The sequence below is a fragment of the Aspergillus caelatus genome (genome assembly GCF_009193585.1).
Source record: "Aspergillus caelatus strain CBS 763.97 unplaced genomic scaffold BDV27scaffold_87, whole genome shotgun sequence".
Taxonomy (NCBI): Eukaryota; Fungi; Ascomycota; class Eurotiomycetes; order Eurotiales; family Aspergillaceae; genus Aspergillus; species Aspergillus caelatus.
In genome coordinates, this window is record NW_022475350.1 from 101,346 (window position 1) to 122,414 (window position 21,069).

At 47.0% G+C, this 21,069-nt stretch overlaps 7 protein-coding genes across 7 annotated transcripts; 5 read left to right on the forward strand and 2 right to left on the reverse strand.

Moving 5' to 3' along the window:
• Positions 1 to 4,249: 4,249 nt before the first annotated feature.
• Positions 4,250 to 6,915, reverse strand: BDV27DRAFT_172300 (xenobiotic compound monooxygenase, DszA family; the record flags this gene model as incomplete). Its single annotated transcript, XM_032075826.1, has 5 exons — positions 4,250 to 5,191; positions 5,321 to 5,568; positions 5,663 to 5,851; positions 5,916 to 5,981; positions 6,892 to 6,915. 5 exons carry the CDS (start codon positions 6,913 to 6,915, stop codon positions 4,273 to 4,275), a joined length of 1,446 nt encoding a protein of 481 aa, XP_031927623.1. The 3' UTR covers positions 4,250 to 4,272.
• A 1,558-nt stretch (positions 6,916 to 8,473) lies between these two features.
• On the forward strand, positions 8,474 to 9,991 carry BDV27DRAFT_128323 (uncharacterized protein). Its single transcript, XM_032066945.1, has 5 exons — positions 8,474 to 8,600; positions 8,658 to 8,734; positions 8,790 to 9,175; positions 9,248 to 9,309; positions 9,369 to 9,991. Exons 1-5 carry the CDS (start codon positions 8,489 to 8,491, stop codon positions 9,656 to 9,658), a joined length of 927 nt encoding a protein of 308 aa, XP_031927624.1. The 5' UTR covers positions 8,474 to 8,488; the 3' UTR covers positions 9,659 to 9,991.
• Positions 9,992 to 10,041: 50 nt separating this feature from the next.
• Positions 10,042 to 10,793, forward strand: BDV27DRAFT_113306 (uncharacterized protein). The gene has a single exon (XM_032064587.1). It carries the CDS (start codon positions 10,201 to 10,203, stop codon positions 10,600 to 10,602), a length of 402 nt encoding a protein of 133 aa, XP_031927625.1. The 5' UTR covers positions 10,042 to 10,200; the 3' UTR covers positions 10,603 to 10,793.
• BDV27DRAFT_128324 (uncharacterized protein) lies at positions 10,042 to 11,367 on the forward strand. The gene has a single exon (XM_032066946.1). It carries the CDS (start codon positions 10,668 to 10,670, stop codon positions 10,986 to 10,988), a length of 321 nt encoding a protein of 106 aa, XP_031927626.1. The 5' UTR covers positions 10,042 to 10,667; the 3' UTR covers positions 10,989 to 11,367.
• Positions 11,368 to 12,167: 800 nt separating this feature from the next.
• On the forward strand, positions 12,168 to 14,237 carry BDV27DRAFT_172304 (uncharacterized protein; the record flags this gene model as incomplete). Its single annotated transcript, XM_032075827.1, has 1 exon — positions 12,168 to 14,237. One exon carries the CDS (start codon positions 12,168 to 12,170, stop codon positions 14,235 to 14,237), a length of 2,070 nt encoding a protein of 689 aa, XP_031927627.1.
• A 1,033-nt stretch (positions 14,238 to 15,270) lies between these two features.
• BDV27DRAFT_157777 (uncharacterized protein) lies at positions 15,271 to 15,663 on the reverse strand (the record flags this gene model as incomplete). The annotated part of the gene is made up of 1 exon (XM_032072573.1): positions 15,271 to 15,663. One exon carries the CDS (start codon positions 15,661 to 15,663, stop codon positions 15,271 to 15,273), a length of 393 nt encoding a protein of 130 aa, XP_031927628.1.
• A 3,254-nt stretch (positions 15,664 to 18,917) lies between these two features.
• BDV27DRAFT_128328 (nucleobase cation symporter-1 family protein) lies at positions 18,918 to 21,026 on the forward strand. Its single transcript, XM_032066947.1, has 3 exons — positions 18,918 to 19,334; positions 19,386 to 20,020; positions 20,145 to 21,026. Exons 1-3 carry the CDS (start codon positions 19,202 to 19,204, stop codon positions 20,997 to 20,999), a joined length of 1,623 nt encoding a protein of 540 aa, XP_031927629.1. The 5' UTR covers positions 18,918 to 19,201; the 3' UTR covers positions 21,000 to 21,026.
• Positions 21,027 to 21,069: the final 43 nt, after the last annotated feature.

Sequence of the window (21,069 nt, forward strand, 5' to 3'; positions counted from 1 at the left end):
GATGGTCAATGATACATCTATCAATTGGAACAGGCCGGTGGAGTGCTGCCGTCCCATCAAAAGTTCTCTGAAACTCAGCTGTCTCCCCTTAATGAGTGTTTCCCTGTTTGGTGGAGCACGTAGAATAAGCTTAGCTGCTGCGGTGGACGATCGATGCTGCGACTTGGGAGGGATCCGTGTTCGATCGACATCTGGAGAGAGCATGAGTGAGAGAGAAAAAGAAAAGCAAAATTAATTAGTTACTTTCATATTCGCATTACATAATACGTCAATGGAAAGCAAACAACAGCCGAAAAAAAGAAAAAAAGATACAGGAAGTGGACCAGCTACGGTATGGATCCGATCGAGAAGGACGAAAGATTCCTAGACCGATATGCCAGAAAAGGGGTCACATAAGCGATGGTTTTATTTTATTTATTTATTTATTTATTTATTTATTTATTTTATTTTCATGTGTTGATGATTTCTTGTTTATTCTTTAGAGAGAGTGAGCTATCTTTTGGATTGAGGTCTAGTCCTAGGGAGTCTTTTTGCTTTACATTTTTTTTTTTTTTTTGATTTAATTTAGTTCCTTGAGGGTTAATGTTTGTATTATTCCTTTTCCTGCTTGGTGGCCCTCCTTGCGTCCCGGAATGCATGGCAGATGGGGAATGGAGGGAGGAGGAAGCTGACCAGCCTGAGCTATCATCTTCGTGACTAAGTACCTACTACCTAAAACTAGGAAATATAATTAGCACTCGAACAGACGATACACACGGACCCTCCCACCAGATGTATGTCTGTATGTCAGTATGCACATAATCACCATCTTTATTTCGATTCTTCACAGCAATGAGTTGGTGAAAGACTCACGGAGGCATTGTTTACACCCTGCATAATTGTCAGTCAAGAGACATTCGTCTCACCCAACCAGGAGAAAAAAGCATCAGAAATCTAGAGGGGACAATGAACAAGTTCGTCTCTCGTATTCTGGACTGCTCTAGGCTATTTGCCTTCCGCACGGGCCTTTCCTCGATCCATCCAAGAACCATTCCTCGTCTCAAGGCAAACGAGTGCTGCTGGGTTGCCTTTGCTGTCCTTAACTTCATTCCCAGTGCTTCCTATCGAAATACAGGCATTTTACCTGGGACGACGACAGAGTTAGCAGTTACTACTGACTATTACTACTTAGTAAGTCGAGAGTAAGCTATCCACGCGACTGTCCTCGGCAGACCACGGATTGGCCAAATTACCGAGCAATCAATCCCAACCTATCCTTCATTCTCGTGATTAATGATCCTTCCAACTTTCTTCCAGAGCATAAATAGACTAAAACTGTTCCCGTGCCTCCTGCAGAATACGAAGTCCAAGATTGCCTCCAGGTCCCGGTATCTGGTTCGGATCCGGTGGTCCAATCATTCGCGGGGCGGTCGAGAGAAAGAAGCGAAAAGAAGTCGTGACCAGTGTCAGTTGTTCTCTTCCGGAACGGCAAAACCCGAACAATCTCTGTCAAATACGGAGTAAATAAAATGAAATAATCAAATCAAAACGAGAGACGAGAAACGAAACAAAAAAAAAAAAAACATGGAAACCACGAAAAGAAAAAAAGACACGCTAAATTAGCTTCATCCCATCAGATCCTTACACCAGTTGAGCGTGAGTCTGGGTCTGGGTCTTGTCAGGCTGGCAGTTCGGCTGATGTCGTGCGGCGGCGTGGTTGGCCGATCCGTGACTGGAGGTTCCGCTAAGCCGAATACCGTCTAGTTGGACCCCACTTTGCTTTACCCAATTGGGCCTGCTGTGCATTGGGATCTCGGTCAAGCCCAAATACTATCTCGCCGCCGTCTTACTTGGGGGGATGTTTCTTTGACACACGCAAGCTTTTTCTTTTCTTTTCTTTGGGCGGTTTTTTATTTCTTATTTACTTTTTGATCACCTTGGGAATAGTCTGACTTTGAACTATCTCTACTTTCTTCTTCGATTGCGGTGTTATTTTTTTTTTTTTTACCCCCAGCAGGAGACGGAAAGATGGTGATCATTATTACCGCTGAAATGAGTCAATGGGGAAAAAAAAATATCAAATCAAATCAAATAAAAGAACAAACATAAAGAATCCATGAGTTGATGGAAATTCCGTGTTGTTCTCTGATTGGTCCCCGCCATTCACCGCGCCGGGCCCATGGATGGACTCAGTCAGATTGGATGGAACCTCCCATTCTATCAATTGCACCCGCCAATGACGGCTCCAATCACCCAAGACGGAAACAGACTGGAAATCTTAGGAGGGAGACTAATGAATAGTAGGAATAGTCCGAATAGTACCTAGTAGTAGGAGGGTTTCAATCCTCCGGCTCACACTAACGGTTGAACACCTCCTCATCCGGTCTGTCGGTGCCCAGCAAGCAGAGCGGGGGTTTGACTTCGCCGGGTGAGAGATCTGAGTGGCGGCCACGGTGACAGCTGCGCCAGATGCAAACGGAATGTTTCTTTCTTTCAGGGATGACCTTGGTATGGGATGTACTAGTATTACTTCGTACATTCGTATGATCCATACTACTATCCATTGATTACCCTAACAGTCAGCTTACCGCGTGCCCTAAACAGAGACTATCTATGCATGTCTGTCATTTAGGTGTGGATGTCTGTTGGTGGGTGGGTGGGTGTGCTCGGACGGGACCTGCTCTTTCTCGAGAACAAGAAAGTGAAAGAGCTATTGATCGAGTCGACATAGTTCGTCGTCTCTTTGTTGTTGTTTGCTAGATCTGCATGGTTCAGTGTTCTGTGGCGGCTAGACTATCAACAGGACAGTCCCTCATGAACGACATACTCTTGCCATATATGCATGCAGGCTGTAGGCCTCCACCACGGCCGTGGCTGGACCATTGCCGACCAGATCGATCTGTGCTTGGGTAGGGATTCATACCCAATTCATGACTGGAAGGGGAGACAGTATACAACTCGGCCCATCCGAAACCGCCTTGCGTCCGAACATGCCAATGCATCTCAAACTTTGGTCGTACGGGCGTATAGAGTTTGCTCCCCCCAAGCATGCAAAAGCGTATTTTTTGTTCGATGAGAGAATAAATGTAGGGCAAAAAAAAAAGAAAAAAAAAAGAAAGTAATAATAATACTCATGATAAGACACAAAGTACGGGAACACAGGACTGGGAATGAACCTCGACCCTCCCCCCATCCAGGAAATTAATTTGATCAGTCCAAAGTGAAATGGTGAGTTGTTTGCCTGCCTTTCTGACTATACAGACTTCCTAGTCAGGATGAATCAAAGGTTTTCCCTTTCCACCTCCTGAAATGGGTTTCTCCAATCAATCCAAAATCGTCCTAGTGGAGTAAAATGTATCTCGAGGATCCTACCTCATTCAACTGTTTACACCTTTTATCACCCCCTGGTTCAAAGCCGATTTGTTCTTTCTTTTCTTCTTCTTCTTCTTCTTCTTCCCCCCTGTCCACCCCCTGCACGATGCCTGTCACTTTTGTACTCTAACGAACGACTAAAACGAAGTTAAGGTCAAGCCACCCAGACGACCGTGCATAATACCACACAAAATGCAACACTCAAGATCGGGTAGGAGAGAGACTAAGGATTTTAGTGCCTGTGCGACTCGCTTTTGTCCCCCCAAAAAGGTCCGTACCTTCTTCGTCTTAGCGCGGACGAGAGGTATGTCTGTTGACCGGAACAAGGGATGGACTTTTCTCAGGTTCTAGATCGCGGCAAAAGTATGTTTGGATCTCCTTTCTGGACACTGGACAGAACAATCTGGGAATCCGGGGAGGGGGGGGACTGTCACATGATAGCCATGCGACAGAGCCGACTGCTCCCTCGTCTTCTGGTATTCAAGAACCCAGGGTTGAAAAGCCAGAGGTTTCTCTGGGGAAGAGAGGGGTCACGAGACAAAGTTGACCTGCAGCGACCGGTCTAGACTATGACTCTTTGCCTGGTATCTCTCATAGGGTCATTGATTTATTTTATTCTATTTTTTTTTCTTCTTGAGGATCGTAGTCTCTCGGTCGAGAATGTTCATCAAATGCCATGAGGAAACAGAAGGGATTTGAAAGAAAGCAAGAAGGTCATCTAGATTGTGCCATGGCTGACAATTAGGGTTAGGATGGCTCTCGGCAGTGGTGACGGAGAAGGCGTTGTGGCTGTCAGGCTTAATCTTGCTACAACTCTTTAACTAAAAAAATAATAATAATAAAACAAAAAAAATAATAATTACTTCTCGTAAGCTTTCGGAAAGAAGAATCTGACTGCAACTCTATCGCCATATCTGCGCATCATGACACTTCTGTTTCAGCAACAGCTGCGTCTTCTTGATAAACATCGTACTTGTACTGACTGCCTGGATGATCCGCGCGCAACTCTCGCTGGCCTTTGCCATACACCTTCTCTCGCGCTGTCAGCCCCTCCGCCTCCGGTGCAGCAGGATACAAACCCCGCCGCCGCAGCTCAGGAATCAACAAGTCCACCACCTCTTCAAATGTTCCCGGTGTGGTTACATACCCCAGATTAAACCCATCCAGATCTGCCTCCCGAATCCACCGCTCCATCTCGTCCGCCACGCGCTGCGGACTCCCAATGCCCACCGGTCCCAAGCCCCCAATCGCCGCCTTCTGAGCCACCACTCGCGGCGTCCACTGGGGCACATCCTCGCTGGTCGTGGTAAAGGCATCCAACATACTCGTCACCTTATGCGCCTCCAATGAATCCGCCGCCGTGATATCTTGATCCAGCGGAATCCGGGAAATATCGATGCCCGTCCACCCGCTGAACAGCACCAACCCGCCCACCACGGACGCGTACTTCTGTAACTCCTCATACTTTGCCTGCGCCTCGTCATCCGTGCGCCCGATGATCGGCGTAAACGTCGCGAAGAACTTAATCGACCGCGGATCCCTCCCTTGCTCCGCCGCCAGCTTCCGGATGTGATCGATCTTCGGCCGTAGCACCGCCGGCGAATGACTTGACACGAAGATCGCCTCGGCATGCGTCGCCGCGAACGCTGACCCCGCTGCCGACGTCCCGGCCTGGAACAGGAAGGGTGTGCGTTGTGGTGACGGATCGACGATGTGCCGCGTGTTCAGGGAGAAATACTTCCCCTGGTGGTTGATCTGGCGGACCTTGGCCGGGTCAACGTAGGTATCTGTTTCGGGGTTTGGGGATAGAGCATCGGGGGCCCAGGATCCTTCCCAGAGTCTATCTTCTTAGCTTTCTTTCTTTTCTCTTTTCATTTTTTTTTTTCTTCCCCTTTTTCTTCTCTTCCTCTTTATCCCTTATCCTCAGTCTAAAACCCCTCGGAAATGAAAACAGGAAGGAGAAACCTACTTATAAGCAACCCTCAGATACTCATCTGCCTGCCGATACCGCTCATCATGCTCAATCGGCGTATCCAATCCAATCGCCTTAAACGCCGCCTTCTTCCACGACGTGACGATATTCCACCCAATACGCCCGTTCGTCAAATGATCCAGCGTCGAAAACCGCTTCGCCAGTAAAAAAGGCGGCTCGAACGACGTCGACGCCGTGATTCCGAACGCGAGATTCTTCGTCACAGCCGCCATGGCCGAAATAGGCTGTCACCATGACACTAATCAGCCGCAACTCTTACCATCAAATACCCGTAACCAGTCCGGCAAGTCTATAACTAGAGAGAAAGAGGGGACGTACAATTGTAGGATCTGTGACCGGCCACTGCGCCGCGCGCCGAATACACTCATCCAAACTGCCTTCGTAGGTATCATATCCACCGTAGGTATCTGCGAGGAAGAGGGCGTTGATGCCGCCACGCTCGAGTAACTTGGCTAGTTCGATCCAGTAGGTGAGGGAGCGTTTTGTGGCGGATTTGTCGGCGGGGTTCTTGTTTCTTTAGTATTGTTCTATTATATCGATGGATGTGGGGTTGATTGAGAATAGAAGATACCTTCCATTGTCCAGGGGACAGATGTCCTACAGTGGACATGTCGAATGCATTCAACAGAATCTGTTTCTTGGGGGTTGTGCCATTGGCATCGCCGGTGTGGTCTGGTTGAGTTCTAATGTCGCCCATTTTGTTTCTCTCTTGTCCTTTAATATGTAGATTAGCTGATATCGGAATTGAAAGATTGGCACATTTGAGGATTATGTATATTCCATCTATTTAGCTACACATACACTCATCTATATATCTATATGAGAACCAACAATTGAGAATAGAGAATTGAAATTGACCCCGCATATCTCGCCATCAAGAACTGACATCACGTAACCGGTAGATAACTAGCTCATGCTGTCGGTAGAAATTATTTGATCATGCAGGGGTAAGATTCGTCATTGGGTCCGCTTGATGCGTGATATTCTATCTGCTTTTCTTTGCATGTTATTTGTTAAGATCGAAGGTATGGTTGGTGCAGAGGTCTAGACAGATAAGTTTGCTAGTTGGAGAGCAATGCGGAGATATATTGTTAGTTAGGGTTTCATCATTGTAAGGCGGATTGCGTGATAGGGGAGTTTAGTTTGATGGTGCGGTTCTCGGTATGAAGGTGGCTTGTTTGGGGATTGAATTCTGGTTGGGTTTGATTTTTTTTCCCCTTGTGCATATAGAATGCTGTTGTGTTCTTGCTGTTCTGATATCAATATCAGAGGTTCAAGTATCTTCTCGTTAATTTACTAGGAGTATCAATCAAGCTACAATTCAATGACCATCTTGAACCCGCAACAAATCACTCTTCTCAGTGATCTGCCACCTCAAACTGACTGATACTAATTTCATCCATAATTCTCAAAGATACTAAGCGACGACTGAATGTCCGTTGACATCCAATATCGCAAATGCACCGCCACGCGAGAATCCCCCGGTATGCTTGAATGGGCTTTGTGCATCTCAGTCTTCTTCTGGTATATGTAATGTCCAGGCTAACTTTCTTCTTGAGTGTCCCCGCCATGGAGAATACAACTGTTGTAAATGCTACTGCAAAGTCAACCTGTGTTTCATAGTCGGCTTGCCCGCTGTCGTTGCTCCGTTCGTTCAGGTTATGGTCCTGATGCGTATATCCTGACAGTACACTGACGTTGCGGAAGAAGTGGACGTGAAGACCATCGCATGAACTCGCTGATTTAATATTGCTGCTTTGCAGATTTCCAAGTTCCCTCTTGGCTTACCACTCGCAGGGATTGCGGGATTTGTAACCCCGATGACAATTTGAGCGTGGTCGCCAAACACAGTAGTGTGCTAGAGTTGTCCTGGTATGTATTTCCACAGACATAATTGGCCTGGCCCACGTGTTCCCAGAATAACGCCAGCTGAAGCAAGCATGATCAAGATTCTTAGAGCCGCGGATCTTAGGTTAAATGATGTCTTCGATATCTTTCAGTCCCATGGTATCGAATAGTTTGTCTTGTGAGGAGATAAGGCAAGTAGCTGGGAATCATAGAGAGAGCATTTGATTCGGGTTAGGAACTCACTCACAATACCCTTTCTCCCTAGATCTAACCGCGAATAGGTGGCATGTCCTAAGCATATGTAGCGAAGACAGCGGACAATGCGTTGTAGTCACTGACATTGCAAGAAGGTACTTTGACAGTGACTCCGCGTTATTCTAATTCGCGAATAAGATCAATCGCCGCCTGCCATGCTCCATGGAATCCAAACATCAGATCTTTTTCGCATGGTTCCACAGTGGCGATAGCAGTGAAACGGCATCCATCTTGAGTAATCTGGCACTCCCCAATATCCCCGTCATAAGCGAATGAACTATATTCCGTATCATGGTAGCCTCAAGAGCTTTTCATAGGTTCTTGGTAATTTCAAGCGTTGAAATGGAATAATATCACTGATGTACTTGCGAAGCAAGGGCGATGTTTACATATTTATGTACATAGGATATCGGTCGTCGAAATTAACCGATTGACAGAGATCAATAGGCGAGTCGTCACATTATGATCGGCATGGAAAATACCATATGCACCGTCTGATATTACAAGTATTCTAAGATTTTAATTGCTGACATGCATAGTTCTCAGGCGGGGCATTCCACTGGAGCCTCTCAGCGTGCTCCATTTTTTGGTGACAATTCCAAAGACCAATTACTTGCTTAGAGACATATCCAATTACTTGCCTCATCCAAATGTTTCCCTAAATGTCTCTGTTTGGGTGCGGGGTTTTAGTGACCCTGGTCATGTCAACATGCTAGGAGGCAATACATAGATGATAAGCGTTATACTACTATTTTTGTCCCAAAGCGACCTTCGGAATGTAGTAGAGCATTTGTAATGTCACGTTTCACAAGACAACACATCTTTCTTCTCCCACTCTTTCTATAAATCAGCCCCGGATTGCAAAGTCCGTTGAGCTATATAGTACTGCAGCATTGAAATATTCTTCTTCCTTTCTTCCAATGTCTACCTTGCCAAACGATACCACTTGCGAGCAGTATGGCCGGGGTAGCCCTTCAGCCTAGTGGTGCCATGACACTTCGTGTGTCGGCTTCCATGATGAGTTTGGTTTTCATTGCCCTAATGTTACGTGTATGGGCCCGTCAAAAGACACATCGCCGCCTCTTGAGTGAGGAGTATTTCGTTTTGCTAGCAGCGGCCTTTTTCTATTTAAATCAAGGGATTTATCTTTATGGTCCGTAAAGGATTACCTCCTTGCTCATAGTGGTTCTGATTAGGCTAAGATCTGCAGCTATTATGGGTAATGGAGGGACAGGAGGTGCCGATCTGAATGCCTATAGCCTTGCGCAGTTTGATCGGTATTCCAAAGTCAGTCAATCTGACCGTGCCTGCTGGCAAGGTTGCCGCACTAAAAGCTTGATAGTATATTCTTGCCGATGAAATCAGCTTTGTTCTCTCCATCACCTTTGTGAAGCTATCCATCTTACTTTTCTATCGCCACATCTTCACTCTGCGAAACTTCCGACAAGTCAACTGGGTCCTTCTGGGTACCGTTACCTGCTGGGGGATTATTGCACTATTTGTCGTCATCTTTCAGTGCTTACCTGTTCACGGACTATGGAGCATGGAAATGAAGCTGACCGGTCAGGTAACCTGTCTCAACTCACCAAAAATGATTTTCGGGTTCGAAATTACCAACGTCTTGATTGACGTGACAATCTTAATACCCTCCGTCTTCATGGTCCAGCGACTGCAGCTGTACCCTGTCAAGCGAGCTAGTCTGAGCATTATCTTCCTCTTGGGTCTCTTGTGGGTTTCATTCTATCTCATAGCATCCATCCTGGAAGGGGGGTTCGTACAAGCTGATCTTCCCCTTATTAGTGTCTGCATCACTTGCGGCTTCCGTGCACACTACATCTGGGATCCGGCTACAGGAAAGGCACGTAAGTACCCCGAATACAATTTCCCGGTCGGTGAGGAATTAATTGAGGCCTTTTAACAGGGAGCGTGCCGGCATCCATGGACTGGACCGCGGTTGAGCAGGCTTCCGCGATTGTTTGTGCCTGTCTGCCCACATATGGCCCACTTTTCTCAAACATCAGCCACCTTATCGCCGGGTTGAAGGCGTGGTACCTTTCACTTCGATCGACCTTGCAACGGATATCCCGAGGATCATCAGATAGCAAGACGAAGAACCTAACTTCCCACAGCGGCCATAGTGTAAAATCTTACAGCGACTGCTCCCAGATGGAAATGGGGCCTATGCAGGAGACGGCACAGGAGGCTGTATAGGCTAAGACCAGCGGGCGTTCTTGAGAAATGATCTGACAGGGGGATCTCCCGCTTCACCTTATGGGCCCCCCCCCCACCCTAAGCATGACTCGCGTGCATGCCACTACCACATAAGTAGCTTGCGTGAGGTTGCATCGGGTGCCTTGATGTTGGGGGCCTTTTTCTTTGAATGCTGGTTATCTTTGTCTGCAGTTATTATCTAGGTGCATTTGCGCTCAGTCACACCGAAATAACGTCGATCCTTCCTTAATCTACTCTAGGGGCGACTGAATGAACGCATGTGCGGAGTAGAATTCTATGGATAGAAGCTATTACTATACGCAAGTATATAGCCGCCGAGCTCCCAACTACTATTACTATTCACTTGTAACCTGGCCTCTCTACTAATCTTCTCCTGACCAACTCCTAGTATTCTGAGTTGATCATGCCGTCGGTCCATTCTACTCTGTACACAACATATACTTTCCTCACTCTCCCGGCACGTTTGGTGACCTGGTGGCTATATTATATCCCCAAGTCTAACCGTCCCAGCGGTCCAGTCCATGCCGGTTGGCGCTGTCTGGTACCCGACTGTCCCAGTCCAGCCACCGCGAAAGCTCATCATCCATTTCCACCCAAGTGCCTATGTGCTCTTCGGCCCGCGACCTGGAGATGGATGTGGCTGGGGGCCCACGAAATTCAGTAGGCTCTCGGGATGGCCAATACTTTCGATCCAATACCGGCTCTCCTTAGACGCAGACAAAACCTTCCCAGCCGCCGTCCAGGACGGAATCACTGCCTATATCTACGCGTTAAGAGACCCTCAAAATCCCACCATCCCAGATCGTGCTCTCGGGCGAGTCCGCAGGTGGGAATCTCATTCTAGCGATGCTCCGGTATATCACCACAGAGAACCAGGCGATACTTCTACCTCGCTGCGCGCTGTTATGGTCCCCGTGGGTTGATATGACCCAGAAGGCTCTTCTGAATATGGAAAAACACCGCAATTACAAGTCCGATTATATTGAATATGATTTCGGTTCCTGGGGTGTCAGTAGCTATATCCCCCCCTGGCTGGTCTGACAGTAATCCCTATTTGTCGCCGCTGGGCAGCGAGTACCGATTGGGTGTTCCGCTTTTCATTGAAGCTGGCACGTCTGAGGTGCTTTATGATGACATTGTGCAGTTCGCGCTCAACATGAAGGAGAAGGGCACGGAGGTTGAGTTACATGAAGCTCCGCATGGGGTTCATGCGACTTTTGGTATCGCCGATGCTTTGGGGATGCCTGAAATTGCTATAGATGGTCATGCGCGTAGGGCAAGATTCATTGCGAGAACGGGCGCAGAATGAACGATTGGATATATCGATCTAACTGGGAGCATTCAAGGAAATCGAGAAATGGCAGTGAGGTATATTTCCGGAAGCTCAAGTGCTTCCTAGATAATACGTACTCCAGTCTACATATACAAAAGAAAACTGTTGGGGGGAATAAGGTGTTCAAGGCACGACCTTGATGTCAATGGCATTTTGGTCGAGTGGGATTGACAAAAACTATATGCGTAAATAGAATCAGGGCCGGGCAGATCGCTTGTAAAGCGAACGAAAGTGTATGCAAATTCCCAGATTTTGGGGGGAATAGCCTTGAATCCACTCACACGACGCGTTGAGAATTAGTTCAGGCTCTTCTACCACCGGGTATACCCGTTTGATGTGTTTACGCTGCTCTTCTAGAAAATGTCTACGGGCCCCAGAACACATAATACCTGGACTTCTTTAAGAACCTACTGATTTCGAAGGATGATGGGGATTTGTCATGGATAACCGAAGTGACTGGTATTCTTTGTTCCACATAACTCTTTCTCTGCGTATTGTTTTGAACAATAGATTGTTCGGGATAGTGTTCGGATCAATCACTTCCTCGAGAAATGTCCCTCTGCTGGTTCTTGTACAAAGTTATTCTTAGTATATACGATATTTACGAGTAGTAGTCATCAGGGTAAAGCTGTCAAGATACATCCTGATCAGCGGACTGTCCATATATGCGAAACTGATATGTGAGAGTAGGTGCGATAATGTGCACAAAGGGTCCTAAGCAAGACAATGTAGAAGGTTTTTTCACAATATAAGATGAATAGTACATCTATGGGAGATTCTGGCTGGATCTATTGGAATTTACCAAGAATTGTCAAGTTGCAGACAACTGTCTAACAATGTCTCAATAAGATGACAAGAACAATCCCATTCAGTGTCACATTGGATATTCGCACTGTAAGACTATACCTTGTCTCTAATACTCCTATATTAGGAAGCCCGCATCACCTTGCCTTTGTTCCGAAGTTGAAAGCAGATCCTTTGAGTGTTACCAATTACCGTTTGAAGAACCCTTTCATCTCACCTTGCCGGACCGGAGACATGCGTCTCGCTCAGGACCTCCCCCTCCTTCAAGGAGGAATTTAACAACACTGTCCTAGTTATATACGCAGACTGGACCCTGACTGTCGCACAAAATGCTTTCACAAAACCAGCAAAATGGATCTGGAGGATCTTCCACCCTTCAGGCGCTTGCCCTCTGAGCTGATCAGACTCATATTCACACTTATAGCCAATGACGAACCCACGAGCCTCCACAATCTCAAATTAGTTAGCAGGTTGTTCTACAATCATGCTAGTAGAGCAGCCAGGTCTATAATTTGCCGCGATGTTGTCATCAAGGTATGCAGGCATTATGCCTTAACGAAATCAACCGAGAAGATCGTGGAAGGGCTTAACCAGACAAGGGGTTTCCGCTATGCCCGTCGGCTTATAGTTGAAGAAAGCCCTGGCACTTGCGAGGTGGATGCTCCTTGTAAGGCGCATTTTAATTGGCATCCGCCTGAGCTTGCTGGACTCAGACGCACGGATCTGGATGGGCCATATGAGGCTACGTGTGCTGCAGCTTTGCAGGAGACACCGTTGTGTCCGAATACTCGCGATGAAGACGTCAAAATGGGTAATAAACGAAACTATGCATGGAAGCCCGTGGCAGAGTTGATTAGATATCTGCCTGCTCTAACAGATCTGTTCTTCAGATGCGGCGGCCAGTTTCCTGTCTGCATTCTTGATGCCATGCATCGCTGGGCACCCAGATCGAGGCTACATCTCCAGACATGCACCTTGCAGGGTATGGACACACTCATGGAAGGCTCCCAAGAGCACAAGTTAACATTCTCGCCACGCTTGCATAGTATTATGTTACAGTACAATGAAAAAGGTCTGTATAGCTATGATAACAGCCCTTGCTACAAAATGAAGACTATACAACGTCTGGTAAAGTCAGCCCCGAATCTAAAGGAAGTACAAATCACCCGTCGCGAGGCTCCCAAGAACTTTACATGTGTTCCTATACCTAGTCCTTTGCAAAAGCCCAAGACGGAAGAGGAAGATACCTCCCTGCCTCCCGCATCGCTAAAACTCTTAAGAATCATTGACCAGGTCCCTCTAACAGCTATGACACTTATTTCCTGGGGAAAGCACACCAACTTCTCCGAGCTAGAAACCCTTGAGCTGTGTTCACTGGCCGAACCGAAGGCCCTAATTGTCTGGTCCCAGCAGCTCAAATTCCCAAAGCTAAAAGCCTTGTATTTACAGCTCAAAGCCCATGCTTTTCTCGAGGAGGACGCTCCTACCACCGAGTTCTACGAGGCGGCAACTCGTTTTATAACGAGTCTTCCACCATTGAAGGAATTGTACTTAGAGTGTTGGCACTCGCTGGCATCTTTGGATTCGCTTGTTCATCATCATGGCTGTTACTTGCGAAAGCTAGACCTCCCAGGTCCCCAGGCCTGGCAATGTTTAACTGAACGCGACATCCTCCGGCTTGGCAAATATTGTCCACTCCTAGAAAGCCTGGATCTCATGATCCCCCGCTCAGAGGGCGACGCCAGAGAAGTTGCCCTGTATAGAGCTATAGGAACCATACCACGTCTACAATACCTCCACTTGCACCTGGACGTATCGGAGGCATCTCTCAGTAGAGGACAAGATCATGTGGAAACAGATATCGATCAAGAATTCCGTCGCGATTTCAACCCAGTCCGGAACACAAACTCCAAACCGCCCAGCGAGCCATCATTCGACAACTTTGGCAACAAGTTCACCGTCAAGGACCTAGGGGGCTTCTACCGAAGCCGTAATGGACACGTCCAACGATTATTCAGAAACAGCGCCATAGACTCGAACCTCGCATGCTCGATCTTCAAAGCCATATCCGGAAACACGGCTACAGGCTCATCATCACAGCTGGAAAGAATGAGCATTCGACTCCAGTGTAGCGCGTTTGGAACTGGTACCTTGTTCAGTCACTTGGCTCATATTTTCCCTTGCGCGTGGCTGGTCGAGCGGAATTCACGCGATGATCGTCGCGATGAAGTGTTTGCTACGCAGGTGGCTTCGTGTCCTTATGGGAAGGCTTATTTCAAATTGAAGTTTCCGGGATTTATGGAACCTTGTAAGGAGGTTTTTAGAAGCGTTTGGCCGAAGCCAGTTGGGATGGAAGTGGAAGGTGCTTGGTGGGATGATTGGTGTGGTTTTCCTCTTGAGACAGAGGGTTTGATGGGTTGAATTTGTATATACTATGATTTGGTTTCTGGCCATACGAAGTAGTGGATAATTCATAGTTGAATGTGAGCCGCCGTCCTTTTTAATCTGGATTTGGTGTCGTATATGTCGACATTTTCTCACTCAGTCAGGAGACCAAGTGACTAACAGTCTCACATTGAACTTTAGATACTTGAATTATGAACGGCGATGTGACAGGATTAATTTTGTCAACTATGTTTCCAGACTACAATGACTTTACAAAAGTTTGAAATCAACTTGTAGAACGGTGATCTTATTCTACTATTCCCAATAAGTAGATGATTATCCATACCAAAAACCAGTTGATGAAACTTCTCTAAGATATTCCCCTCTTCTACTACATCCCCGTCTCTTGTCTATAACTACTGCCAGTCCCAGATCAGCGTGGCTGTCAGAAACCAACAATATAATACCTCCATTACTTCCAGCCACGGATGAAAGCCAGTGGATATATCCCTGGCAAAATACTCCTCGCCAACAACTACCCGAGAATATTTCTCCCTGAACAGCAACAAGTAGCTTTTCTAAGACCCGTGCTTTTTTCTTATATGTCGCCTGGGCAAACGTTACCGTTAAAAAACTCTGCTCATAACATGAGGAGAGAATGGATGGTATCATAGGGTTGTTCTTCGTGAGATATTCATATTTCGGGGCCTGGGGCATTCACCTTGAACCGCCGGGTCCTCGAACAGGTTGACCTGCTGTAGCTCCTAGATACACATTGCGGTTATTGGAGTAAAACTACTCAAGACTTTCAAGAGGGATATAAGCTCTGACCTAAGCGTCTATCATGGGAGACATTGGTTTTTGAAAAGGCTGTTGGGTTGTTGGTCAAGCTCTGGAACTACAGGGATTTGCGACTAGTCTTCACACGACGGCGGAGGTGTGTTGAGCTGAACCGGCATTTGTGATGTGATTTGGATGCCTGGTTATACTTGTCTTGTATATCGCGAATCGAATGGGTAAATTGTTTGCATCACCGGCAACGGCTCCTTCGAAGAGTGGGATGTAAAAGTCAAGGTGTTGAATCCGGTTCAATCGGTGCCTCCGATGAGATTCCTTTACCACAGTCGAGTATGTTCTCCAATTTGAGTGCCTTCGTGGTGTATTGTCCACTCAGTTGATCGAGCACCCATTTGTTAATCTTGTCCTGGTCCTTAGGTACTTCCTTGAAATAGTCAATATCAGTAGGTTTGACTGAGCCACCGCGTAGTTGTTTGCGGCGGATGCCCTTTAGGTACGGAGTGACAACTCGGTTTTTCTTTATGAACTCCAGTTCCCAAAGCCTGCTTTGGACACGCCAATCCCTCATTGCTATTCTGAAACTCATGACTGTGTCTATCAGGGTCTTTGCATGCTCTCTGTGCATCTGTAAGACCTGTTCCAACAGGGTAGTTTGTCCTGCCATTGTTTGAACAACAAGACTTCTGTTGCCTTAATGATCTTGCCACCTATATCTGTGAACTCACAGTACGGAGCTTTGATCTTTATCCTCAGCAATACCGGCTCGTAAGCACTGATCCAGCTAATTGGACCATCGTCCCCAACAACTGTTTTTCTTCAAGTATTGACGGCATCCTGGGTGGGTTCAATTTTAATAGTAACGTGAAAGGGCTATTTGCGACGAACGAACAGACAATGTGCTAAGATCACGTATATATCACTCTCTATAATTACTCGAGGAAAAGGCTTGTTGACTATCCTTGTTTGGAGAAGAGCGATGCATATGCCAAGGGAAGTATTTTATGCAGCTTCTATGTTAGTATGGATTCTAACTCTGATCATAGATTGCCTTACATTGTCTAAGGTCAATCTCAACATGTTTTGAAGTCCTGTGCACTCTAGGGCGTATATACCTCATTTGCATGCCATACCTTAAGATTCACTGTCATTGGTCATGGAGTTTCATAAAAAAAAAAAAAAAAAAAAAAGTAGAATAAGAAAGCTTTATACGAGCTTATGAATCCAGCTAGGACAACAGTTAAAGCAGTACCCATAATAGGGGTTAGAGTAATGGTATCTCTCCAGACCATATGGCGGGCCAGTACCATGGCGGTGATTTTCGACATGCTTGAATCTTCATAACGAGTTCCTAGGAAGCAAGGATCACGACTATCGATACGTAGTTTGATCATCATAGTAGCACGAGCAGTTCGTTGTTACATACGTAACACATTGCAATTTATGCAGATACCGACGTCTCCTCGTTCCAGGGGTTTGAAGCCCCCGCCATCGTCATTATGCTCGCCGTCGTTACTGTCAATTTCATCAGCATCCGCTGTGCTGGACAGGCTGAGGTGCATACGTAGATGTAGTTGTGTATGGGTTGGCATGTTCACAGACAGTACCTGCCTGCCTGTCCGGGATATGTTTGACAGAGTGGAAAGGGTCGTTTCTAAATAACATGATTCTTCCAGCAAGTACATCTCAGCATTGCTTGATTGGCAAGTGGCAGATTTTGAAACTAGATAGACTTGATGCGTGTAAGATCATATTCGACGGAGTACTTAAGATTGCCTATTTCAAGAGTGTAACCTTTGAAGGACTCATCTGGATAACGATTAGTCAAGTATAGATGCCGTCTCACCAGTTATTCGCCGATGAAAGAATAGTAGCCCTAAAGGCGACTGCCCACTTCCGAGTACCGTAGAATGCGATGACTAGTGCTCCGCAACGGAGTCGGTGAAGCTTGATAGGATTAACGCCAGCCTCCTAAGGCGAGGCCTTTCTTGGCTGGCAGATGCACTATATTGGTTGATTATCATAATCAGACGTGGTCGCGCAACAGTCTCCTATTTGAAAGCTGATGTTCTGTGAGGAAGTACTGTTTCGTCTCCACAGGTGCCTCTAAACTGATATATACCAGTTAGCAAGCATCTCTGAGTGAAATTTCTGGAAGACACCCTTGTCTTACTACCTATTAATAAAATTTAATTCACTCAAGAATCTCGATTTCGTATCTATTGCATCTTCCATCACTTCTTTTTCTTCTTCTTCCTTGTACTTTCTTCTCTTCCTTCTGTTTGCCACCATAGTCTTAAAACTTTTCATCGGTTGAGATAAGGCACAAGATCCATGCCGGTTGCTTTCTCCCATCGAAACTAGAGGTATCGTGCTTGGCATGGATAACCAGGAAGGTCAGACACATGGTCAAGTACGCGAGTCAGTAGTCGTTAGACCAGTATATTCAAGCCCGCCCCCTGCTTTGACCTTAGTGTCATATTTTACACTTCCGGGATACACATTACACAACCAAGGTGAGACTTTCGCTTTCTTGTCGCCAATCAAAGTGTAATACCCTTTATAGGCCGTAATCCACCGTTCGTTATTCAGATCGAGGGCTACTGGCAGTAGGCACTCGTTTTCTCCCACATTGCCTTTAGCATCAATGTCTGCTGGCCATTTACATACCATTTCATTTACCGTAGCAAAGAGTATCGCCATGACTTTCCACGCCTGGGACACACAAATGGTAAAGTGATAAAGCGAAGCGAGGAATACAAGCGGTAGAGCGAAGCGAGAGTAACATATAGAGTGCACAGCAAAGCCGTTACTCTGTCGAGACCCATGATTCATATTCCTCAATTAAGTCCTTTCCATTTGATACTTGGTCAAGAGGGTACTATCTATTGTGCTCGTTGCTGAACCCTGACCATTTAATCTGATATTCAGTCATGGTCGTTCCCTTGTTCTCACCCCATAAAGGTAGGATGGTATAAATCTATCACTGTCTTCCAAGTATTGGCCGTGTACCTGTTAACTTGGCCTCGGTCCATTATTATCATGTTAACCCCCGCTGGATCCATTGGGGTCTTCAGTAATATTGTCTCTCACATCATGCGACTGGCTGACGAATCAACTCTTCATCCAAGAGGTCGTCCACAAAAAGGAGGACCTTCCTCCGCACAGCATCCAGGCGCTCATCGCAGGTGATGGTCTCCCCTTCACTATCAACCGGGATATTGCGCCCAAAGCTGGCAAGGCCGGCAAGGCCACAAGTCTCTTTCAGTTGGTCTTCCATGGTTTAACAAGCTCTTTACAGCCATCTCCCATGTAAGGAATATAGGCGAAAAGAAAGTCGAAGGGATATACTAGGACCTCCATCGCCTAAGCCTGTTCTGCAGGTAGTGAGGAGCACAGCAACCTGCACTTTTGAATCGTGTCTTTGGGTGGTTTGAGTGTGGAAGGGGAAGACGAGAATTTGTAGGTAGGTAGACTGCTTATATACCCTTCTAGTAGGGTCGCATTCACCATATTTAGTTGACAATATTCATCAACGGATGGCTATCTTGCTTTCACTTTCTGAGAGTACACTTTCACTGAGTGATATACTAAGATCAGCCGATCTATTCCAAATGCAGCTAATTTGACATGCCGGGAATCGACCCATTTCCGGCTGAATAAACTGTGTCACGAATACTCGAGACCATGCCAAGAAAATAGTATACTCCAACTATCAATGAAGTCTACTAGACAATGTCCAGAATTAGGGTTATCAACAGATGCTTATCAGACTTTTGGCTCGTGGCCATAGCGGCCAATGACAGGCATGAAGGGAGCCGGGATGATGCTGCAGACTTATCAGTCTTTTATGACCTCCTCATTTCCTTATCGGGGCACATCCCATTTCCTCATGCATACTAATCCCCCCGGAATTCCTTTCCTGTCATTTATTTCAAGTTCATGCTGCCCTCTTGGAATATATGGGGTATGATTGACGCCCCCTATACCCATTTATACATATTTTCAGAAGACTATTGGCACATCGTTACTGCTTACAGCTGGGGTTGCATCGAGCCCTAATTGACCCCACCCCACCCCCCCCCCTTGCATCGTGCATCTTTCGTGGCTGCGGTCGATCATCCAGCTTGGTGTGGAATTCCCAACTCTACTATTCTCTTTTAAACACACGCCCTTCTACGAGTCCACAGACAATTCTTGCCGGAATGAAGCTCCGACCTCATCTCCGTGTCCAACAGTCCCGATCAGCCTTCGCAAAGGGGAATGCACGATGGACAAACCTAGACTTAGATCCTGTTCCCCGCCATCTCCGACAATGGGGACCCGTGAGCTTCATCTGCATGTCTCAGAAACCCTCCCAAAATCCAGTCTAAACTAACATTCCACCAGCATACTGGATCTCCGACGCCTTCAACGCAGCCACCTGGCAATTCGCCAGCAGCATGATGGCCGTGGGCCTCGGCTGGCGGGACGCCCTCATCATCATCGCCATCTCCTTCTTCATCATCTCATTCGTCATCGCCGGAAATGGTGCCGTGGGTGCCATCTACCACATTCCATTTCCCGTCATCGCCCGCGCCAGCTGGGGCTTCTGGGGCTCGTACATCGCCATCGTGTCAAGGGTCATTCTGGCGCTGTTCTGGTTTGCCATTCAAAACGTTAATGGCGCTAATGCCGTGCGCGCCATGATCGGTGCCATTTGGCCCAGTTTCCTCACGCTGAAAAATGATATCCCGGAGGGTGAGGGTATTACTACGAATGGGATGGTGTCGTACTTGATCTTCTGGCTCGTGCAGCTCCCGTTTCTGTGTATTCATCCGAATAAACTTCGGTGGCTGTTTATGGTGAAATCCGTGCTAGTGCCGATTGCCTGGATCGCTATCTTTATATGGGCGTTTGTCGCTGAAAGTGGTGGAGGATTACTTCAGCAGAAAGCGACGGTGTCCGGGTCGAAATACAGCTGGCTGTTTCTAGCTAATATGACCAGTGTACTAGGGAACTATGCAACACTCAGTGTCAACCAGGTAGATATATATCACCACAATCAGGGACCCCTTCCCCTATCATTACCACTATCACACACACACACACACAACCACCCATCTATCCCATTATACAGACAAGATACTAACACCAAGAACAATCAAGTCCGACTTCTCCCGCTACTCCCGCGTCACCGCAAAATGGCAACTCCTGTACATCCCGATGCTCCCCATAATCTTCACCTTCCTATCCTTCATCGGCATCGTGGCCTCCAGCGCCGGCTATGCCCGCTATGGCGGCGACACCATCCCCTGGGACCCAATCGTACTAATCAGCCACTGGAGCAGCCGAGCCTGTCGGTTCTTCGGGGCCTTCAGCTTCGCGCTCGCGTCCCTGGGCGTGAATATCTCGGCAAACTCCATCTCCGCGGCCAATGACCTCACGGCCCTAGCTCCGGGGTATATCAATCTCCGGCGCGGGCAGATCATCTGCGGATTACTGTCGTGGTGTTTGGTTCCTTGGAAGATTCTGGTCTCGGCGGGGAACTTTTTGAATTTCATGTCTGCTTATGCTATCTTTCTAGGGCCGATTGCGGGGATTATGTTGTTTGATTTTTGGGTGTTGAAGGATAGGAAGTATGATACGTTGGCGTTGTATCAGATTGAGAATCCGACGTATCGGTATGGAGGGAAGTGGTGGTGGTGGTGGGGTGTGAATTGGAGGGCTGTGCTGGCGTTTGTGGTGGGTGTTGCGCCTAATTTGCCCGGGTTGATTAATTCGGTGAATAGTGAGATTGGCGTTGGGGTGGGTGTGCATCCGTATCAGTTTGGTTGGCTTTTGGGGTTTGTGGCCACTAGTCTTGTGTATGTGCTTGTATCGATGGTGTTTCCGGCGAGGGAGGCCTTGGTGGAGGTTGCTGTTATGCCCGAGGAGGTTTATGATGCTAGGGAGAGAGAGGATGGAGATGGGAGTACGGATGATCAGGAGAAGGGGGAGGTGAGGGAGAAGGTTGTCTCTTAGGTTCTGCTCTTGATATATCTCTGTATTCATTCTATTCATGGGGTATATTCATTATTTTTGTACACACATG

What these genes read in the sequence shown, in the direction of transcription:
- BDV27DRAFT_128323 (XM_032066945.1), top strand. Translation starts at nt 8,489, where the DNA reads ATGTTACGTGTATGGGCCCGTCAAAAGACACATCGCCGCCTCTTGAGT. An exon ending in TCAAGGGATTTATCTTTATG is followed by an intron (nt 8,601 to 8,657) that starts GTCCGTAAAGGA and finishes TAAGATCTGCAG; the next exon opens with CTATTATGGGTAATGGAGGG. An exon ending in AGTTTGATCGGTATTCCAAA is followed by an intron (nt 8,735 to 8,789) that starts GTCAGTCAATCT and finishes AAAGCTTGATAG; the next exon opens with TATATTCTTGCCGATGAAAT.
- BDV27DRAFT_128328 (XM_032066947.1), top strand. Translation starts at nt 19,202, where the DNA reads ATGAAGCTCCGACCTCATCTCCGTGTCCAACAGTCCCGATCAGCCTTC. An exon ending in GGGACCCGTGAGCTTCATCT is followed by an intron (nt 19,335 to 19,385) that starts GCATGTCTCAGA and finishes ACATTCCACCAG; the next exon opens with CATACTGGATCTCCGACGCC. An exon ending in CAACACTCAGTGTCAACCAG is followed by an intron (nt 20,021 to 20,144) that starts GTAGATATATAT and finishes AGAACAATCAAG; the next exon opens with TCCGACTTCTCCCGCTACTC.
- BDV27DRAFT_128324 (XM_032066946.1), top strand. Translation starts at nt 10,668, where the DNA reads ATGATTTCGGTTCCTGGGGTGTCAGTAGCTATATCCCCCCCTGGCTGG.
- BDV27DRAFT_113306 (XM_032064587.1), top strand. Translation starts at nt 10,201, where the DNA reads ATGCCGGTTGGCGCTGTCTGGTACCCGACTGTCCCAGTCCAGCCACCG.